Source organism: Cynara cardunculus, assembly GCF_001531365.2.
Source record: "Cynara cardunculus var. scolymus isolate 2C chromosome LG 13, CcrdV1, whole genome shotgun sequence".
NCBI lineage: Eukaryota > Viridiplantae > Streptophyta > Magnoliopsida > Asterales > Asteraceae > Cynara > Cynara cardunculus.
Window position 1 is genome coordinate 10,062,096 of NC_037540.1, and position 21,404 is coordinate 10,083,499.

The 21,404-nt window shown below is 36.5% G+C and overlaps 5 protein-coding genes across 7 annotated transcripts; 3 read left to right on the plus strand and 2 right to left on the minus strand.

The window, feature by feature from the left end:
* The first annotated feature begins 1,010 nt into the window (after positions 1 to 1,010).
* Positions 1,011 to 2,946, plus strand: LOC112525754. Its single transcript, XM_025136008.1, has 5 exons — positions 1,011 to 1,025; positions 1,945 to 2,251; positions 2,335 to 2,428; positions 2,550 to 2,616; positions 2,716 to 2,946. Exons 2-5 carry the CDS (start codon positions 2,077 to 2,079, stop codon positions 2,767 to 2,769), a joined length of 390 nt encoding a protein of 129 aa, XP_024991776.1. The 5' UTR covers positions 1,011 to 1,025; positions 1,945 to 2,076; the 3' UTR covers positions 2,770 to 2,946.
* Positions 2,947 to 3,924: 978 nt separating this feature from the next.
* On the plus strand, positions 3,925 to 5,835 carry LOC112525485 (U11/U12 small nuclear ribonucleoprotein 31 kDa protein). Its single transcript, XM_025135632.1, has 2 exons — positions 3,925 to 3,993; positions 4,596 to 5,835. The coding sequence occupies exon 2, from the start codon at positions 4,639 to 4,641 to the stop codon at positions 5,449 to 5,451; it is 813 nt and encodes a 270-aa protein (XP_024991400.1). The 5' UTR covers positions 3,925 to 3,993; positions 4,596 to 4,638; the 3' UTR covers positions 5,452 to 5,835.
* Positions 5,761 to 8,081, minus strand: LOC112525486. Of its 2 annotated transcripts, XM_025135634.1 has the most exons (8): positions 7,833 to 8,081; positions 7,612 to 7,685; positions 7,448 to 7,489; positions 6,982 to 7,023; positions 6,667 to 6,750; positions 6,407 to 6,494; positions 6,004 to 6,101; positions 5,761 to 5,918 (listed from the first exon to the last, which is right to left on the minus strand). In XM_025135634.1, the coding sequence occupies exons 1-8, from the start codon at positions 8,008 to 8,010 to the stop codon at positions 5,898 to 5,900; spliced, it is 627 nt and encodes a 208-aa protein (XP_024991402.1). In that variant the 5' UTR covers positions 8,011 to 8,081; the 3' UTR covers positions 5,761 to 5,897. The 2 variants fall into 2 exon arrangements, with proteins under 2 accessions (XP_024991402.1, XP_024991403.1); XM_025135635.1 differs by lacking the exon at positions 6,667 to 6,750 and having other exon boundaries at positions 7,833 to 8,077.
* A 3,492-nt stretch (positions 8,082 to 11,573) lies between these two features.
* On the plus strand, positions 11,574 to 15,644 carry LOC112525553. The gene is made up of 2 exons (XM_025135728.1): positions 11,574 to 11,862; positions 14,768 to 15,644. Exons 1-2 carry the CDS (start codon positions 11,855 to 11,857, stop codon positions 15,543 to 15,545), a joined length of 786 nt encoding a protein of 261 aa, XP_024991496.1. The 5' UTR covers positions 11,574 to 11,854; the 3' UTR covers positions 15,546 to 15,644.
* A 725-nt stretch (positions 15,645 to 16,369) lies between these two features.
* LOC112526076 (protein FLOWERING LOCUS D) lies at positions 16,370 to 20,767 on the minus strand. 2 transcript variants are annotated; one of them, XM_025136466.1, is made up of 4 exons: positions 18,984 to 20,767; positions 17,797 to 18,555; positions 17,261 to 17,303; positions 16,370 to 17,180 (listed from the first exon to the last, which is right to left on the minus strand). In XM_025136466.1, the coding sequence occupies exons 1-4, from the start codon at positions 20,737 to 20,739 to the stop codon at positions 16,874 to 16,876; spliced, it is 2,865 nt and encodes a 954-aa protein (XP_024992234.1). In that variant the 5' UTR covers positions 20,740 to 20,767; the 3' UTR covers positions 16,370 to 16,873. The 2 variants fall into 2 exon arrangements, with proteins under 2 accessions (XP_024992234.1, XP_024992235.1); XM_025136467.1 differs by having other exon boundaries at positions 17,006 to 17,176.
* Positions 20,768 to 21,404: the final 637 nt, after the last annotated feature.

Below are 21,404 nucleotides of genomic sequence, written 5' to 3' on the forward strand. Positions count from 1 at the left end.
TAAAAAGTAATAACGTTATTAACTATTTTATGTTTGTCGGTTTTGAAAACAAACTATATATTAAAAAAACACCAAAATTCGCATTTATCATGCCGATCATATATTAAAATAAATATTTTTAAACTCTCATATATATATTTTTTAAATCTTATTTTCCAAAAATATAATTTTAAAAATAAAAAAGTAATATAAAAATATATATTTTTGAACACGATTTAAAGTAACACAAATTTGCTTTTATTATTTCTTAAATTGAAAGAGAAGGTGATTACAAAAGCCGGTCACTTTCCGTAGGAAGTTGCAAGGCAGTGGGCATGTCGAAATGCCCAACAAGACCTTACCTACCCAAGTCATTGAAGCATTAATCCAAGGGTGTTCTCGTCTTTTCATGAGAATAAAAAACCGCAGGTTCAAGATATCCGGACAAGATCCAGCCCAAGAAGAAAACAAGGGGCCCCGAAACAAACCAAGGAAAGAAAGAGACGTTTTGGGCAAGAAACTTGACAAGAAAAAATAATGGTAATAAGAGTGAATTACAAATTTGGTCCCTGTGGTTTGTGGAAAATAACACTTTTCATAATTATAATTTTAAAATTACAATATGACCATCATAATTTGTAAAATTATCCAAATTTGATCTATCTCTAATAACCGCCAAACAAATTTGTTCTTTTATTGATATTTACCCAATCAAAATCGATTTATGATTTTGATCTCTGTGGTTCTTAATTAAATAAAAGACACAAAATCGACAAAAGAATAAAAAATTTCTTCATTTGAAGGAATTTTGTTAATGAATATTGAAGGAAGAAACTAAATCAGGATGTTTTTGCAAACCACGATAACTATCTTGTAATTTTAAAAATGTAGAGATGAAAAAATGTTATTTTCCACAAAGCGCAGGGACTAAATTTGTAGTTTACTAAAAATAATAAAAAGAAATAGTAAAAAATCTCTCTATATAAACCCGTCGAGTCTCTTGAAAATCCTTTCTTTCTTTTCGCAATCTGAGCATTTTCCTCAAGGTACACCTACTTTCTCTCTCTATTTCTATTTCTTTTTCTATTTTTTATTATTTTATTTTATTTTATTTTATTCAATTATTATTTTAAATTGATTGTTCATGCTTTACTGTTACAAAATTAAGAAATGGGTTTTGGTGGGTTTTGCTTTTGATTCACTGTTTATGAGATCTGGCGGTCTCATGTATGAATCTTGGGTTGATTTTGAAAAATGTGCATATATATGTATGTATGTAATAGGTTTTCAATTTCTATTCCACATGAACTTATAATTAATGAGCAAAAGGTAAATCCCAAGGATATATATATATATATATATATATATATATATATGGATGTATGTATGTATGAGATTAAAGATGGGTTTTAAGGTTATAAACATAAGATGTTTGTAATCACTGAGATTTATTGGTTTTTGGATTAAGAATGTTGGTTGGATCTTGGTAGATTTAGGACTTATTAGGAGTGTTCATGATGTGATTAACTCAATAATTGATGCTTTTAGTTAAAATGATATGGGATTCAATCGTAGAAAAGATCAGAGCTTTTTAGGATCTAAATGGCTTAACAAGACTCACAACTTATTCGGTCAGCTATACCTTTACATGATTGTTTAGTAGTGGTTTAAAGATATAGAAACTGGCTTATTCAAAAAGCTTCCAGGGGGAAACTTAATCCGAAAAGCCAAGTTTTTTCAAAATTAAAAAAAACACGCTCCATCCATGTATGGAAAAATCGTTCTAAAGAAAAACCCTTTTCAATCCATGCAACAGAGTAATCCAAAGTCAATTTTATTCGTACAAGACTTAGGAAAACCAACAATTTGTTATAGTTATATGATACACATATCTTGTTCATCCAATACGATGATTCTTCCTTCCCCTATGTGATGTTCATTAGATCATACATGTTTCTTATGCAGATTTATAGGGGCGTGCGAAGAAAAAACGTGCACAATTCAAGATTGCAATCTTAAAAAAAAATACTCGAAACTCGAAAGTAGATGTATTTTTCCAGAAAATGAGGTGAAAAACGTAGTCTTTAAACTGTAAACATGATGGAAGTCGAGACTGCAAGTTCACGGGGAAACAATATTATGATGATGGAAGTGAATATGGGAAATTCTCGACCCAACGAGAAGCGGGCGTTAGAAATTTCTGCACCCGGAAATGAAGCAAGGAAGGATACGGAAAACAAAGGAAGTAATACCACCGTATTTATTAACCATGGTGAGTGTCTTGCTTTCTGCTTGATAACGTGAATGCAGATATAACTTGTATACACGTTGACAAGTGCCTGAACGATTTTGTAGGCGTGATTGCTTGGAACGAGAGCAGAAGAAAATGGATCGGAGATCAGTCTCAAAGATCACGAAGAGGAAGGACGCCAGAAGATCCCGTCATAAGGTTTGATTTATTCCCCATTTGGTTTCATCCAAAACCTTACCTCCAATTGCTGGTTTGTTTGATCTCAAAGATTCAAATCCTTTTTCGTTCACTTAAATTCATCGCTCGGTTTCTACTGCAGCTGGTCAACAACTTACGAGGACCTGCTTTCAAATAACAACCGTTTTCCCGAGCCAATCCCTCTACCCGTAAGATTACTTGCCCTCCTTACACTCGTAGAAGTCGACATTCACGCTGACCCAACAGACCCGCGTTTTAATTGTTGTTATCTTGACTATTTTTTGCAGGAGATGGTAGACTTCTTGGTTGATATCTGGCTTGATGAAGGTTTGTATGATTAGATAAATCGGTTAGTTTTCGACTACAAAAATTGTAGTCATCAGAATGTTTATAGCACCGTGCATTCGGTTTTCTTCACCGATCAAGATGTTTCTTGATCGAATAGAGTTGGCCGAGTGTCGGTTCTTCTGTCGGGTTGGTTGTTTTTTCGGGTAAATTGTAAGTTAATAGCATGAAGATGGCTTTCTAGAGCTTAGGGAGGACCAAATAAAGTAGGAACTTTGTAACAAGATTTCATGTATTTATAGTAAAACTTTTGATGGTTCTTTTGCTACTTGTCCCCTATATCAATTTAATGGGCTTGCTTGGTTTGATCTACGGTGTTTGGAAGTCATAAAAGTTGGTATTTTGATTTCTATACGCAATACCAAAAACGTATTTGGTACAATAAATTTATTCTCAAAAGCAAGAAATCGTGTCTATTGGATTCGAAATTTTGAAGAAATTAAGGTCTAATGGTTTATACGTGTTTCTGTTTTCGTTTAAGAGTCATCGTAATCGACAAATGAAGTCGCGTCATCGTGATCGACAAATGAAGTCGATAAATTGGAGTCTCGTTAATCAATAAATCAAAAGGACATTTTTATTATTATGAGACAGCTTCAGTTAAGAACTTGATTTCCGTCGTGAACCTGGGACTAACGTGAACATATGAAGAATGTGGATATCAGGTTCGCAACTGAACCAAAATTTTCAGTATCTATAAAATATTTAGGTAAAACTATTAAATTGAAGAATTAAAATTGGTTTATTTGAAATAAATTATATTTTAAATTTGAAGGATTAAAAAAATTGTTTCAACAAATATACTAAGGGGGTGTTTGGGATTGCTTATTTGAAACAAGTTATGTTATTCTACAAAAACACTTATCAATTTATTACAAGTCAGAAGGGTTTAATTTCTTCAAAAACTCCTTATTACTGATTTGATACCGATATAAATTATTTATCCAAACACTCAAAAGTACTTATTATCGATATCACACTGAAATAAATTAATAAGTTATTTTTATTAAAAAAAAGAATATTAAAGAAATCTTTACCAAAATATTCCACAAACAGATGATGAAAACACAGCTTATTTTTTTCCTTTTCCATTTTCTTCTCTATTAAAACGCTGTTTTTATGCTTTTCCTTCTCTTCCGTAGGCCGTAGCCGACGAGAGTGAAGGACGACGACCGTCGACGGTGGCTGCTCGATTTCTCACCAGATTTCTCATTTGTCAGGTCTGTTGATTTCTTCTTTCCGTGGTTAGGGTTTTTTTTTATGTTGATTTTCCTTTTTACGGTAAAATTTTACATGACAGTTCCTGATGCTTTTCCTTTCTAGCCTGCTATACGTCCCCAACCGATTTTGGGGACAGGCTTTCAAATTTTGCAATGCATTAATCACCACAATGTTTTTGAATCAGTTTCTGCAATGGAGTCTAGTTGCCCTGTTTGAACTGTTTTGAATCGGTTACTTCAAGAACAAACAATTAACTTCAAAAATTAGTTTTGAATCGATTCGATTTGATATTATTAGGAAGCGGAGTTTCAGCTTTGATGGTGGATGGAGAATCGAAGTTTTTCTAATTTTGAACATTGATAGTCATGTTTGTACCTGCGAAATTCTCTCTTAGAGTTGATTTTGCGCACTGGAACAGCGATTTAGGGTTCTTTGAATGCTAGAACACCTGTTGCTTTCGAGAAATTCAGTTTCTAAATAAACCTGTTTTTGGGAAAAAGCAGCGATCCGTGTTCAAGTAATCAACTACGATGAACCCTAATGATGTTCTTATTGCAAAATTTGAGTTTAAATCATTCATTTTTGTGATAATGGCTATCAGGTATAACAATTTATGCAAATTTGATGCTTTATTTGCTGTAACAATGGTGGGGAGATACAGTGATGACGATGAAGATGAAACATTTTACTACAGATATGCCTCTGTTGCACCACAACCTCCCTCATCCTCTTCTTCGGACAAAACCCTATCAAAATCCTCATCCCACCGTGGCGGTGGTAGTGGCAGCAGGAGTGGCGGCCTAGCTCCATCCAAATCCACCGTCTATGTGAGCAACCTTGATTATAGCCTAACCAATTCCGACCTATTTACCATCTTTTCCACTTTTGGCAAGGTTGCGAAGGTCACAATCCTCAGAGATCGGGTCACCCGTGAGAGCCGTGGTGTTGCTTTTGTCTTGTTTGTGGCTCGGGATGATGCGATAAAAGCAGTCAAGGGAATTAGTGGGAAAGTTCTTAACAGCCGAACTTTAACTGCATCAATAGCTGCTGATAATGGTCGGGCTCCAGAGTTTATTAGGCGGAGGGTATACAAAGATAAGAGCAGATGCTATGAATGTGGAGAGGGTGGTCACTTGTCATATGAGTGTCCGAAGAACCAGTTAGGGCCACGGGTTCCGCCGCAGCCATCGAAGCGGGGTAGGAGAGAGGGGCGTGGCGGCAGTAGTGGTGGATACAGGCGGAGCAAGGAGGAGGAATGGGGTGGGGATGACGATGAAACTGGTGGTGATGAGGTGTTTGAGGATGATAATTGGGCATCAGTGGTGGACAATGGAGCTGATGAGAGGCTGTTGGGTGGTGGTAGAGATGGGAGTCAGGCTGCAGCCAAGAAGAAAGGGAAAAAAGAGAAGACAAAGAAAACAAGTTATTTTAGTGATGAGAGTGACAAAGAGGAATGATTATCGTTTGTTCACTTTTTCTTGTGATAACCGTGAGTTTTCGGGTCAATTTACATGCATTGACTAATCCTCTGGACGACCACGAATAGTCTGGAGTCATCACACATGAACCTTCATGACCACAAGTGCTTTGGCAATGGTTGGATTCAGACTTCAATCAGAGTCCTATGTTATTATGCTACTTTTCGTATCCGTCTTCCTTGTTTACTCCAGGTACTTGTTTGTATAAGCTCCTATGTTATTTAGGGACGTTTCAATCTTTTGGTAGGTCTTTTTACGCTCAATTTTTAGTTACAATGCAAAATGAGATAGCTGTATGGGATATACCTGTATCAATATAATAGCACTGTAATGTTAGAACAACAACTGTTTAATGTTCGGTAACCTCGACTCTTATTTGAGCTTTTAATTACAAGGTACATAAATGACACTATCGAACGGCGAACTTATCTTGATGCCCCTGACTTCTGCATGATGCAACAAATGAATTAGAGGAGATGGGCAAAGAAATTTAGGACTTGGTTCAGTTTGCCTTATTCAGCTTTTGCATACCATCATCTCATGATCACCCATGATCTCATCTATCACCTCTTGTAATGGCTTATCAGCACTATTGGGTACAACAGCTGCAAATACAGTTCCTGCTAATCCTGTGTACAAGTACAACAATGTAAACATCCCGACCTACTGTATCTACTCTTCGAACCCAATATCTTCCACTTGAAAGTACAGTACGAGGGATGGAATGCATGCAAACCTGCCCTCCACCCCCAAAAATAGAGCGGTTGTCTCCGGAAAGACCGGGTGATAGTTACATCTATGCTCGTAAATGCACGCTTAGTTACAGCAAATTCCAGTTTAGTAATGGATTTGGCCGAAAATAGTGCAAGTTGCAATTCATTTCATCCTGGAAATCAATGGAAAATCTTGTTTGATAATGAATGGTAAGAATTACCGGATTCTGAAAAAGAATCGATGAACATCATCATCTCCTCGCCTGTAAGACCGGATAAAAAGCAAATCCGTGGTAGCGATTTTGCAATCTGAAAAGAACAGAAATTTTTATCCAACTTTACTAAACAAAAAGCAAAGGCACAAGACAAAACAACTTTATGATGAGAATTCAGTTGTATTCATGTCATTTTGCTGATAACAAACCAATCAAATTTGCTGTAAATGACTAGCATTTACTCGTATAATGGCTAGGGGGCGAACCTTTGAAGCTTCAAGGTTTGGCTGTTTGGTATTTATAGCTTCCCAAAGAGAGCCAAGGAGCATATCTTCGGTGCAAAAGATAACCTAAATTAGACACAAATGTACCCGTATTAACAATAACCCGAATTCTCCGTCCCTAAAACCCGACTCGACATTTGATTTTCAAGTGTCAAATACTTGGCCATTAACTTCAAAACCCACAAAAAATTTCGTCCAAAAAGTTCAAATTATTGAGCGAAAGGTGGACCCTGAAACTGCTTCATTTTATTTAGTCTAAAGCTTCAAATGATCTGAAAATGCGACATGGCTTGATACCTCTAAGAATTCACCATCTAACTCTTTCAAAAACTTCTGTATCTGCAACAACAAATTGCGTGATTAGGTTCCATTCGTTTTGCCTCGAGGAGAGAAAAGATGTTTCAACATATATAGAGGAGAATAACAGCCGATATGTGACGCTAACACGCTCTTTCCTATGGAGATGAAAACTGCTCTGTGAGACTCGTTCCTTATTTTTTTTTATTAACCTGGATATTCAACCCGTTATGCAAGCCGACTAATCCTAGGGCAACCACATGCTTTGCAGATAGCCCGGAGTTTCGCATTTGAACCTCTATGGCCACAAGGGGATTTTTATTCCTCCTTGGATTTGAACTGAGACCTCTTGATACTTTTGACCTTTGGAGTCGAACTCAAACCAATCAGGCACCACCCTTGTGGTCAAAGAGAATAGGTCCAAATCTAGACGCATAAGAAACGAGGGAAAGAAGATAGATCGAACCTTCACAAGCTCATCGACTTGAAAGCCCAGCAATAACAAAGCCTGCAAATAGATGGTTAACTTGATGAAAGTATCTAATATATGATAGATATTAACCCGCAATAATTAGGGGATGATTATGGGTTATTTGATTGATAATTGGTAAAGAACTAACCACAACTTACTGGTGGACCAAATGTAGGATCATCAGGATTTAGAGGAACAAACTTTGAATCTTCAATCAACTCAGAAGCAGATCCTATATGAACACATCAAAATTGAAAGGATTGATTACCAATTGGTACGATTATAAGTCACTATTATTAGGGTAGGAGGTTATTTAAGAATACTGCTACAATAATGTGCTGTAAAAAGTGGAATTCCATGGGGGAAAGGGAACTAAAACCTTCGGAAGCTGCGTTGAGGAGATGGTTGAGCTTCAATCCATGGTGCGTGTGGGAGATTCGAGTCTGAAATGATGATGAAAACTTGAAAACGTTCAAAGGCACAGATGGATTTGAGAGATTTGGAGGTTGAGAATAGGTTTGCACCCTGGTTATGATTGTTGAAGAAGCCATAGCCATGAGAGATATGATGAAGATGAGAGGATTTTATCCACTGCCTTTGGGTTTAATACCATGGTGTACTTGGTTCATCACTTTTTCACATTTGACCCTCCAATTGTGTCTTAAAATGTATCTTTCAAAATCTTCAAAATCATAAGGTGGTGCCTGATTGATTTGGACTTGATTTCAAAATTAAAAAAATATCAGGAGTCTTATATTTAAATCCAAGAAGAAATAAAAATCCTCTTGTGGCCACGGAGGTTTAAATACGGTAACTCCGGACTATCTGTAAAGCAGGTCGTCTTGGAATTAGTCGGCTCACATAGCTGGTTAGATAGGTTAATAAAAAAAATCTCTTTAAAATATGGTGATTATCTAAATGAACTTGAACAATAATTTAACCATCAAAACATCTAGAAAAGTGGTTATAAAGTGAATTAAAATCGAAAGATTAATTACTCTGGTCAATTTCTTACAGGATTAACTAAGAAGCCGTTTATCTAAATACTTATTCGGTGAATGTTTAACGGTAAAATTCAATGATGTCGCTTACTTATCTGATAAGATTTTTAGTCTACACAAACGACATCATATGTAACAACTTACCCAGTAAGCGCTAATCATGGTAAGAGTTGTCGCCAACACTTATCGGGTAAAACTCTCGGTCCTTGCCTTCACTCTTACCGGGTAAAATTCTTGGTCCTTACCATATTTATCCAACGAGGTAATGTGACTTGGTACGATTTGCATCGTAAGCTAACACTTTAATTATTGTCTTCAACTCTAGTGTTTATCTTTAGTGTTTGATCGATTATGTCTGACCAAGCCTCAATACCTCATAGTGTAACCTGATTAGTGAGTGACTTATCAGTAACTATCTGGTAACACCTGGTAACCGATGGTAACTATCCGATAAATTTCGTGTAGGGTCAAAATACTACTTCTGTGAAGTGTTTGACACGATCCATACTTTAATCTAAGTTTTTCATTGATCTATCAAGACACCGACATAATTTCTATCAAGTTTATCAAAAATAAAGTGTTAACTTTCTTATTTTAACCTTAATTATGAGATGATGAAATTCATTACTTTCTATATTATTAAAAATTAGAAGGGTACTCGCACAATGCAGCGAGATATATCTTTACTTTAATGCTTTGTATTATTTTTTGTCTTTGTTGATATAATACGATTTATGTGGTTTTAGAAAGATAATGTTTTTATGATTTAATGAATTAATTTATTTTTGGCTTAACAATAACATTTTATAAGGATAATGATTTTGTTAGAACTCAATGATTATCATAATTATATTTTAGATTATATAAAAAATGATATGTTTATCCTGTATTTGATAATGTTTATCTGCAGTTAGTTATACGAATTCACAAATGGAACTTTAATAAGTTGTACTTACACATAATTTACTTGTAACATTAAATTTTAAGTAATGTGCGTTAATATACAGTACTTTATGCATAGAGAATGGTTTTGAGAGTTTTTGTCAAATGTTTTATAATATAGTATAGATAAAACTGTTATTAATTAATTAAAAAGTGTAATGATTATAAAATTTTAAAACTATTACCGACTTTATTTTGAGCCAGAGGATTATAAGATTAGTTTCTAAAAATGACTTTGGTCATTTAATTAAGAAAAAAAATCCGAAAAAACCCTAATACTTTTAGGATTTTTTGAGGGATTAAATTCTGGATATTTTGTGAACAAATAAATTTATGTATTTATTGAAATACAAGGTTGTGATTAAAACTCGAACAAAATGGTCCTTCTGACCTAGACACAAACTAAAACCAACTATTGTGGTAAAAATAATCAGGAAAAAATCAGAAGAGAAAACCCCAAAAAACATTAATATTTAAAATATTAAACCCATAAACATTTTTTTATAAACAATACTTTACAATAACTAATGGAACTGATATATTTCTTACTTTTTACTGGTTCTTTATACGTTGGCACCTGTCTGTTAATAGATCAAGAGAGAATTGGTATATTTTTTGATTCATAAGTACAATGGTTTGTTCGCAAAAAAAAATCCATATACCTAAATGCTTGAAATATGAAAACCCCTTTGGTTTATACGTCAAAATAATCAATTTGTTCAATTTCAGAAAGTAAAAATGTTTTTTTTATTAACCTGGATATCAAACCCACTTTGCGAGCCGACTAATCCCATAGCAACCACCTGCTTTGCAGGTAGCTCGAAGTCATCGCATTTGAACCTCCGTGGCCATAAGGGATTTTTGTTTCTCATTGGATTTGAACCTGAGACCTCTTGACTTGGAGCTAAGCTCAAACCAATTGAGATAGCAGTAAAATATTAAATAAATATTTTTGTATTTTTTTTTGGAATACTGAAGGCATGCGCTAAGTAAAATGGAAAAAAAAATTGTAACTCAGATAGGGTGCGTTTGGTGCGCAGACAGGACTGGACAGGACAGGACAGGACAGGACGGGACAGGATAGGACAGGACAGCTGTTCAGCGTTTGGTAAGACAGGACAGGACAGGACATGATAGAACTGGTTAAAATGACCAATTTACCCCCAGTGAGCTGTTTAGTGTTTTTTCACTACGAAATGCATTTTGGTAACACTGGTCCTACTACCACTACAGCCCTAATAATTCAACAACAACAACATTCAGCAATCATAATCAATGTAAACTCTCGAAATAAATCATAATACTTCATTAAAATCCCTAATAAGTACTTCAATTAATCAAGTTGTTGGCGAAATCGAGTACGAAACCACCATCAAAATATAATTCCTTACTTGCATGAAATAAGAAGAAAGATATTTGAAGAGTTTCTTCAAATTCGTGATGTAGTTGCTGTAAGAAGGAGCAGCGGCGGCCATCGGAAGAAGCAGCAGCGGCCATCGGAGAAGCAGCGGCGGCGGCCATCGGAGAAGCAGCGGCGGCGGCCATCGGGAGAAGCAGCGGCGGCGGCCATCGGAGAAGCAGCGGCGGCGGCCANAAGCAGCGGCGGCGGCCATCGGAGAAGCAGCGGCGGCGGCCATCGGGAGAAGCAGCGGCGGCGGCCATCGGAGAAGCAGCGGCGGCGGCCATCGGAAGTCGCCGTCACCAGACGCCGGTTGAGCGGTGGAAGCGATGGAGGAGAGGAGAGTGAAGGGGAAGAAGGAAGGTATGCGTATGAGGTTTTTGAGGGTAAAGTGGTAAAAAGTTTCTTGTTCTACTTAGTTCCATGGGTAAAGGGTGAACAACCTTGTCCCACCCTTGTTCTAGTTTGTTCTAGTTAGTCCCACATAAAACCACACCAAACATAGGACAGAACTGTGTTCTGTCATGTCCTGTCCCACCCTGTCCAACGTACCAAACGCACCCATAATGAACATATAGAGGTGATAATGGTGGAGGTGATTATCATTGATTTTTTATTTATTTTAAATAAAAAAAATCATTTTTAACGAATACCATAAAACTGATATATTTTAATATAAAAAATAGGATAATATATAATAATTGATATTACATACACCGTCCAAAATAGTAAATAATCATTATGCGTGCATTTTAACCCTTGGATCTTTATCAGTACACCCTTACCAAACATTCGCTGGCCCCAAATTCGAGAAGGAAAGAGATCAGAAACTATATTTGGTTTGATCTTATTAGGGATTGCATTTTCAAACCCGATGATGGATCAACAATCTGAGTTGGCTGCATTCTGAACATTCATAATCGATTTAGTAGAGTGCGTGCCTGGGGAGTTCGCATTGGACGGCGATTTAGGGTTCGTAGAAGGCTGGAGCAACTGTGATAGCCTCTCAAGAAATTTCAGTCTCCAAATTTACCTTTTTTGTCGGCGAAGCAACGATCTATGTTCAAGTAAGATACCGCGTCGAACCTTATCGTAATTTGATGAAACTTTGTGTGTTTTTGTCTAATTTTGAATCATATACTAGAGGAAATTGGGTCATTTATTTGAGACAACAAATGGTTCTCATTTTCTAATTTCTATTAACAAAAGGGAGTGTAAGCATTATTATGGTTGGACCGTTGGAGTACTTGGCCATAGAAGTCGGTATTGCTTGCTTGGCTTTGTGTTGCCACTTTGGAGGAGACGCATATGGTTACTTTTGGCTGATTGTTGAAAGCATTCACTGAAAACAATCAAGATTCAGCTAGAATTAACTTAAAGTGATCGCCTTGTCTTTGGCAATTGCAATTGATTGCATGCTAAATTTTATGACTAGACTTCTATACCTACTTAGCTGTATTGGGCTACAAATAAACTGAAGAAATTATTAAGAGATTAGACACAAAAAGAGAATATTGAGAGGTAAACCCATCTAGGATTTCATAGGTACAAATGCTATCTTCTATGCATTACTATTTAAGTTGACTTCTCATCCACCACTACTCCTTGTCCCAATCTTTGTTGACTTCCACCTCTAGTGGTGACATCCTCTTCATCTCATGGGTTGCAAAAGTTGGAGCCGATTAAAGCATCTCAACAGTGTTGCCTCTGTAGATTTTGGTGAAATGGAATTTTGTTAGAATGTTATCTGGGGTATTATAATGTTCAATTAGGTAGAAGTTGTTGTAATTGGGGTTTTCTTATTGATGATTGAGGATTTAGGATAGTGTAGTAAGATACATATGTTACAGTTAAGATTTACTGCAAGTACCAAGTCTTTCATCGGAGTACCAAGTCTGTTGGCGGTTTATTATTCCCTTTGTCTTACTATGGTTTCTGTCTATTTACGTAAAATGATCAAATTCCAGGGATTAAATGATCAAATAAGTGAGCTTTTAAGAAAATATGTTCCCTTTGTTGAGCAAATCAATATTCAGATGTGAAACGTTTATATAGGTGTAGAGCACCAGAGATCCTAGGTATTTTAAGTATAAAGCATAGAATCCGAATTCCTTTCATCCTTTTAATTCCAATCATTAGCTTGCTCCTGTCTGCTCTTTGGTTATCTATTAATCTACTGGAATTTGTAGTAATTTTTTCTTTCTGTCACACATCAATCTTAGCATGCCGTTGCTAGTTAAGATCTTTTCCAGCAATTACCAAAGGTCTCTTTCAGAAATGTTAACCATTAAGTTCATTTCTTTTTAGATAGTTTCTGTCATAAGCCCAAAAGAACAAGTTAAATGTCGTCCAACATTCCTAGATATCCCTGACCCTTCAATCAAGAAGGCATTTCTTGCAATTTTAACTTTGTAATTTGTGATTTAAACCACCTTTATTCTTTTATATATTTTTTTTCATTATTCGTCTTGTGTTGCTATCTTATTTAACCTTTGGCATTGCATTAATTCCCCTGGATGAAATTTCTAATGATAGGGCATCAGGATGGTCAGGGTGAATTTGTTTTAGTCCATTTTGTTCCATTTTCCATTTCCGTAACCAGCAAATGGGAAAAGAAAGGAATGAAATTGGCTAACTGAATCTACTTCTGATGGATTTACAGATGCCTTTTCTATACTGTTCTATAATGTACTCTTTCTTGTTTCCCCTTTATTGATAGAAATCCGTATGCCAAGTTTAAAGAATGAAATCTAGTCACAGTATAACCACCACTCCATCTTTAGTCTGTACCACTCCCCCCCTTCCTCACCCTATTTGGGTGGATGAACAATGGATGAACCTTACAAATACAACCATACAGGTAACCCAGCTATAAATTGGTATGGGCTGGCTTGGCATTTCCCAGCCATAACCACCTTTCTCCTCCTAACTCTTTTTTAAAAATCACTGTTCACTTTGAATTATTGCTTTCATCTTCCATTGCAGTTTATTGTTACAAAAATAACCGTGTAATGGGGCTTCATTCAAGTAAGTACTTGATGGTGAAAGAGACACTTATAATGTGGTGAATAGGTGAGCACACGAGTGTTCAAACGTTACAGGGAAAGAAGCTCGACATGTTCCTTGCCTAAGACATCCGGAACTACCATTTTACTTCAAAATTAATGTGAATTAATTGATGACCAAGGAAAATCTGCAACTACATTGAGCTTTATAAGATATGAAACCCATTGCCTTTTAATTTTCCGTATAAAAGTATTGTGTTCGAATTCGATTCTCAACAGGCAAGTATGGGCTTATTTTCTGAAATAAATGAAGTATTAAACATACGACTTAACAACCATTATGGCAGTGTTGAAGCTTTTAAGAGAGGAGTAGAGAACGGGCATCTGGGATGTTTTTCTTGCGAGTTATTACTGGTTCTCCTTGGGGAAAATAAAATAGGTACTCATATTTCAAGTCCAACCATGATTTTCTTAGTCAAGTTTGCAGACTTTTTCTTCTGTCTAATTTTTCAACAACTGTATAAAAATAAATGAAGGCGTATAATAACTCATGAAGGGGCTGTTTGATTGGTTTTCCATCAAGTCCTGTATAGATATAGTTGGCAGTGTGGATTAATCTGTCTGTATAGATTGAGAAGGGTTTTGTTTTGAGTTTTTTCTTTTTCATAGATGGAGAGCGTGTTTTTTAATTGGGAGGAGTAGGTCTTGGAATAACTTGGCTTTCTGCATAAAGCTCCCCCCTATTAGCTTACTGAATAAGCCACTTTCTATATCATTACCAAACAGGCATGTCCCATTAATCTCATTAAGCCGCTACCAAACAGATACTAACTAGAATATTGGAAGTTTCTTTTGAACTTGGTTGTAATTCTTATGCTTGCTCTCTGGAGGACATGAATTGCTACTGGTTGTTGGTATTTCGACATGTTGTCATAAATTTTAACTATCTCTTCCTCTCCTGAACCAGTGACGATGAAGTGCGATCTGCCCTCACCAAGATGTATGAATATTCTTCCCCAGTAGATGGCTTTGTAGAGATCTCAGAAGGGTTGGGAGAGATGATAAAATCGTTGGCAAATGAACCCTCGGTGGGTCTTTTCTACGTTCAACAACACACTCACAAGGCAGTACCAAACCTCGTTAGTCTCAGAAACAACATTGTGAGTAAATCCCGTGAAATGAGTTTACACACAGAAGATTCAGAGGATTCCATCACAATGGTGAGATCAATGAAGGAATGTGGGTTCCCAATTGTGGATGATATGATTAAAGACATCACAAAATCTATCGCTACCATCTCATCCAAACAACCGAAAAAGGGTTTGATTAGCAGCAAACCAGTTTCAGGATCTCAAACAACAAGAACCAGCTCGTGGGGTCCAACGACTTGGAGGAGTATGAATGATGTCGAAAAGTCTAGTAGTTATTTATCATCTGTTTTCAAGTCAGCGAAGCAAAAGGCAACGAATCTCAAGTGGGCTCAACTTGATGCTTTGGAATCCAAGGAAGAAGCCATAAGACCTCCTTCGGCTGCTATGCAACGAGAGGAGGAAGAATTGCCAATATCGAGCCATATTGCAAGCGGGAATCAAGAAGATGTACGAGTTGATGAGTTGATATCGAATCTGTCACTGGCTGAAAACTTTGATGAGTTCAAAGCTGATAAAGAGGCAAAACTGGAGGAATGGTTAGGAGGTAGCATTATGAACAATAATAGTAAGCATGATGAACTTGGTGCTGAATAAAAATGTCTGTAAATAAAATATGTTGTAATAAAATGTACAACCATGCCTGGATCCTATGCTTTGAAGTCACTTTTTAATAGGATTTAATCTCAATTAAGATTATATATTCAAATGCTGACCTTTTCTTTGTACATTTTGTTACAACATAGCACCAAAAAGAATGGCAAATTGGTGGGGCCATAGACCAAAAATCGCCTCATCTCCAAGCATATGCATTTATACCCTTCTAGCAGAGGCCGGTATATTTGTCGTTTCTCTTCTGACACCGGTAAAATTAAGTTATCTTTGCCCGTTGGTTGGAGTTCAAACACCGGTAAAACGCTATTTTAGTGTACGATTGAGGTTGCTTTGTTTGGTTAATTTTTCATAAATCATGTATGGATAAAGTTGTCTATGTGCATTAATCTGTCTATGTAGATTGTGAAAGTTTTTGTTTGAGAAAGTTTTTTCATAGATGGAAGCGTGTTTTTTAATTGGGGGAGACAAGTCCAGACATAAAACTCACTCTTATAAGTTTACTGAATAAACCACTACAAAATTGTTATATATAGTTATCCAAATAAATTAGAAGTCTCATTAAACTGCTAACAAACATTCATTTTAACCCATTTCATTCAACAAACATCTTCATATGGATTTGTGACTTTTAATATGAAAAGGAAGTTTTCAAAATTAAATGTAATAAATCTTGTTCTAAGAAAAACAAGGTTTTGTTAACAAGATTCAAAATGATAAAACTTATCTAAAAAATGTCTAAATTGTATCATTCTAAGTACTTAATTATTAATCAAAACTCGATATATACTCGTCATTTTAGAGGAGAAGCGAACAATTACCCTTTCACTTAACATGGAAAACATCACAACCGATGAAATCTAGTTGTAAACGGAACATCCCATTACAATTTTACAAACTATACAAACAACCGATACGTATATAAATCTAAAACTCAATGTGTACACATGTATACAATCTTTACGGTAGCAGTCCGAGATAAATTGAAGTAGAACCACTACACACTCTGAAAGCGCCATTTAAATTCCTAACCATGGTATGAGAATGATATCATTCTATGGTAACGGGTATTGAAGTCCACCTCCTTACCTGCTAGGCTAAGAAGAGTTACTGTCTACAAGGATGTCCACCTCCTTATCTGCTAGGCTAAGAAGAGTTACTGTCTGCAATGATGTCCACCTCCTTATCTGCTAGAATAAGAAGAGTTACTGTCTGCATAGATGTCCACCTCCTTATCTGCTAGGCTAAGAAGAGTTATAGTCTGCAAAGATGTCCACCTCCTTATTTGCTAGCCTAAAAAGAATCATCGTCTGCTATTGCATTTTGCCATTTAGTTCAACGTTCGAAGTAGGCACTAAATCCCAACCATGTTGTGCATTTTGGATGTTGGAAGGATTAATTACTCCAGAATCCACATTCAAATTCGGTGCAGACTCGATCATTGATCCAGAGCCGGTATTTACACTTGGAATAGACCCATTGCCACCATTAACAACTGATTTAAGAGACTCGTCGTTACCTACTTCAACTTCCACATCCCGGTTTAACTGAACCACTTTAACCATCCCATCTCTACTAGCCGTTGGGAACGGACTATTGTTCCGCAATATCTTAGCCTTTCTGAAACAAAAAAAAGATATCAAGATCTGCAAAACAATCTCACATAACTCGAGATTTGCAGGTAGATAGAAGCAACTTACCTAACCAACCTTTGCTTCAAGCCTGATTTTGGCTTAGAGGTTCCTTTTTCCAATGAAATCAAGGCAAAACAAAATGTCAGTCCTTAAAAGGCAAAAGCAAAAGAACTAGACGAAGATAATATATTTCATGATGATCCAAATTCCGTACATCAAAAACCAACGTTTGCAAAAGGCTACAAGCTAGTGTAATGTCTAGATGCCGTTATTAGTTCAAAATTATAGGGTTCTTGTAGTATTGGACCTAACCACATAGGGATCATATACATCGAAGTGCGTGCACAGTTTTAAGAATTTTTACAAGTGCATACTGAATTTCAGATAACATCCTAAAATCACAACTAAACTACTGGACACAAGACTGTTAGAAGATCTAATGGTCATAAGGAATTGCACACAATTGAAGCACTTATGTAAACCCATTTGTGTCCTAAAGTGCAACCAAGTGCTGGAACCTTGTTCAATTATATTTATATGCATTTTAAACAATAGAAAAATATACAAGCTCGGAATTTTTTCACTTAAGTCTGAAAACCCACCAGATTTTTGAGTTGGAGTTAATGCAGGCTTGCGTTTGCTTCTCTCAGCCTTGATTAAAGAAATGACATGATCAGCAGCAGGTCCTAAACCTTTTCTTCCAACCAGCTTCACTCCAAGCTTTTCACAAAGGTAATTCAACCTCATCTCATCACCTCCTTTCACCTCTCTTAGCTCAAACACTTGTTCTCTTGATAACAAAGTGTACACATGAAGCTGTTGCTGTTGATTGAAATGGGATTGAAGCTGTTGAAAGATTAGTTTGTTAGAATGCTGTTGATCTGGTCTTGAACCTTCTTGAGCTTTCTTTGCTGGTCCACTAAACACTACTCGTAAAACAGCCATTGATTTATCGTCCATATCTTTCTTGGCGTAAATAGCTGAAAAGCTTCCAAACTCCAAATCAGGATCCCTGAATAAATCAGCAAGAAGGGAGGCGCAAGCATGTACATTTTTGGATGGATTTCTCTCAACTTTGGCCCTGAGAGCTCGATTAGTAGCATAATGAGCAATATTTGCTGCTTCCCTTAAGCCACTAAGAAAAGCTCCATGCATGGTTGCTGGATAACGCCTTGTTGTGGCTTCCCCTGCAAAGAAAAGTCTTCCATCTCCTACGCTTTCGGCTAAGATATCATAATCATCCCCTGATGCCCCCACTGCAACATTGGAGTAAGAGCCGAAACTTAAGGGATCACTTCCCCATCTTGTACAGACAGATTGTAATGGCTCTGGGACATTAATCCCTTGTGGTTCATATATACCTGCATCAATTGGCCAAGTAAAAAAGTTGCTCTTTAATAGGGAGTTTTTCAGCATCCAGTTTTTACAGTTCTCATACTCAGCAAACTTGATAGTAACGTATGTTAGTAAACAAAATCAAGCTAAAGAACTTCTAATATAAAAAAACCTAAAGAATAAAAAAATACCATCAAGGAAGGTCTTAACTAGAACTTTCAGAACATACAACCAGAATCAGCAAAGGAAATGGACAAATGGTACTTGTAAATTACCATCAAAGACTATAAAATTCCACAATTTCTATCAAGAAACTTAAACTACTTACAGTTGACCCTCTTAAAGTCAGAAAGTAAAGTGAAACATGCAGAAGTAGGCAGTCATGCTGTGCTATTATTAGTCATACCTCTTAAAGTGTATAGTACACATATAACTTCACTATGAGAGTATATACCTCGAAGAATTTCAAGAATTCGTGCAACAGCATCAGGGGGTGGCATGTTTTCAAAAGAATGAGCAGCTTCTCCTGCTACCAATGCTATCAGAACTGGACCACCAGCTACAGTTGCATAGCTATAGAACAAAAAGAACTCACCTCGACGGTTAGGGTCATCAGAGAGATGCCCAAACATGTCAAGGTCATTTCCCCAAAATAGGTGAGGAAAAAGCAAAGCAACCTTGTTCAGCAAACCAAATCCTAGCCTCTTAATCCCATCAAGCTTCCTTTGAGGCAACTCTGGAATGAACTTAATAGAACCACTCTTCAAAACCCCAAGAGGCACAGTGCACAAAGCAGTATCACCTTCAAATATCTGGCCTCCACTGGTAACAACCTGCACCCCATCACTACCATAACGGATAGCATGAACAGTTTTCTCGTAAAGAATTGGAACATTCTCTGCTAACGCCTGAACCAATCTCCCATTTCCACCAGGCAGAAAGCAATGATCTCCTCCCATATCATATGGATCATCTTGATCCCAAAATGCCAGTGAAAGCTTGGAGAGCAAACCAGCGTTGGCATATTCCAAATTCGCAAGATGCCAATTAAACAAGCTCATTTCTTCTGGATTTGCAGCCTTTCCATCAACCTGCCAAAAGGTCTCCAAAGCTGCCCCAAGAGAAACATCTTGTGAAACCTCACCCATTAACTGCCTAAGCTTGCTTGCCTTGTCCAGAAGTTGGTTGAAAGCAACCTCAACCTTCGCATCAACCTCCGAGTCAACCGGTTTCCCATCCAATCTATAAAGTGGACACTTGTCTCGGATCTTATGAAGAGGATAAGACAACTGCCTAGCCAAAATTCCAAGTGGGTTCCCATGTGTACCGGTCAAAACACTCCCTCCTAAATCAGCAGCTGCAACCTTATTCCCTCCTTCGATTTTCTTCGTATATACTCGTCCACCTGGGCGTTTCCTACCTTCCAATACGGTAACTTTATACCCAAATGACATCAATTGCCTTGCAGCTGCCAATCCTGCAAGACCTGCCCCAATTACTATTACATTCCCCTTGGTATTAGGTTCAACAAGATGTTTGTCCTTAATCAATGGTGCAACCCCAAAATTGATATATCCATGTGAAACTAAATAGTTATATGCAGAATCTAAAAGCTTACTACAATGTGATGGTACAACATCAAGAAACATCTCTTTTGTCACCCAACTAAACACATTCTCCCTCCATTTAGTAATAATATGGTTTCTAATAAGTATATAGTTAACCTGTTCGATCCCACCCACAACCGAAACAACCCCTGCATCTATTTCTTCCTCCGTAAGTATATCGGCCGGAAATCCGGCAGACAAAGCAATCAAAGCTTCAGATGTTGCTTCTTTATTAATCACTATTATCTCATCAGATACATCCAATAGCGCAGTTTGATTTGATCCAACGTTAGGGTTTCCCTCAAAATGATTATCATTCGAAGAATTTTCTATCAAGTGAGGTGTCGGTTGCTGATTATTAGAAAATTCGGAAGGTAAATTGTATACCTGATTCGACGACGGCGCATCCCGTGGCCGGCCTCGTCTTCGTTTTCGGGGTATACCAAGTGATAGCAAGCTGTTGACATTGACATTGCTAGGGTTTGAGAGTGAAGAATTAGGGTTTGAATTGGTGTCAGAGTGTGGAAGAACGATGGTGAATTGCAAAGGGTTATAAACGTTAGGAAGAATTTGTTGTTGATGGGTTTCATTCGACGGGTTCATGGTTACAACATTCAAGAAAAATCGAAAGAGTTTTATTTGATTACCGAAGCTTGATAGCAGTAGCCATGGATGGCGATGTTGCACAAAATCATTTAAATACTCGATAGTTTTTTGGTAAAATAAATATTTTAATGTTTTTAAATACAATAATTACTTTAAAAAATAATATGGCGATGTTGCACAAACTTCAATGAACCAATAGAAAACTACATACATTTTTGTTGATACATATGATAAATTTATTTAATGAAGATAAAAATATAATTTTTTATTTAATTTTTTTAATGCAAATTAATTTTTGATTATATTTTTTAATTATTTTATATCTTGTCATTGTGAATATCACATGCAAATTAATTGTCGGTTATATTTCTTAATTTTTTTCTAAGTAAATTAATTGTTGGTTACATTTCTTGATTATACTTGAGTAAACATTTGTTCATAAGTGAACCATCTTGTTTCAACATTTAAAAAGGTATTGTGTTAATATGTGAACCTGATAACCATATACATATAACAGAAACTAGGTATGTACAAATTACCAATTGTTGAAAAAAAAATTGAATAGTGTTGGGTCACCTATTGATTTGGTGATGACCCACTGATCTGTTTCTTTACTTTAGCAACACTTAGTAGTTATTGGTTCTTTGTAAGTTGGTGTCTTG

What these genes read in the sequence shown, in the direction of transcription:
- LOC112525754 (XM_025136008.1), top strand. Translation starts at nt 2,077, where the DNA reads ATGATGGAAGTCGAGACTGCAAGTTCACGGGGAAACAATATTATGATG. An exon ending in CCAGAAGATCCCGTCATAAG is followed by an intron (nt 2,429 to 2,549) that starts GTTTGATTTATT and finishes TTTCTACTGCAG; the next exon opens with CTGGTCAACAACTTACGAGG. An exon ending in CCGAGCCAATCCCTCTACCC is followed by an intron (nt 2,617 to 2,715) that starts GTAAGATTACTT and finishes TATTTTTTGCAG; the next exon opens with GAGATGGTAGACTTCTTGGT.
- LOC112526076 (XM_025136466.1), bottom strand. Translation starts at nt 20,739, where the DNA reads ATGAACCCGTCGAATGAAACCCATCAACAACAAATTCTTCCTAACGTT. An exon ending in AATTCTTGAAATTCTTCGAG is followed by an intron (nt 18,556 to 18,983) that starts GTATATACTCTC and finishes CAATTGATGCAG; the next exon opens with GTATATATGAACCACAAGGG. An exon ending in AACTCCAACTCAAAAATCTG is followed by an intron (nt 17,304 to 17,796) that starts GTGGGTTTTCAG and finishes CATTGGAAAAAG; the next exon opens with GAACCTCTAAGCCAAAATCA.
- LOC112525486 (XM_025135634.1), bottom strand. Translation starts at nt 8,010, where the DNA reads ATGGCTATGGCTTCTTCAACAATCATAACCAGGGTGCAAACCTATTCT. An exon ending in AAGTCGATGAGCTTGTGAAG is followed by an intron (nt 7,024 to 7,447) that starts GTTCGATCTATC and finishes TTGTTGTTGCAG; the next exon opens with ATACAGAAGTTTTTGAAAGA. An exon ending in TAGATGGTGAATTCTTAGAG is followed by an intron (nt 6,751 to 6,981) that starts GTATCAAGCCAT and finishes TGTCTAATTTAG; the next exon opens with GTTATCTTTTGCACCGAAGA.
- LOC112525485 (XM_025135632.1), top strand. Translation starts at nt 4,639, where the DNA reads ATGGTGGGGAGATACAGTGATGACGATGAAGATGAAACATTTTACTAC.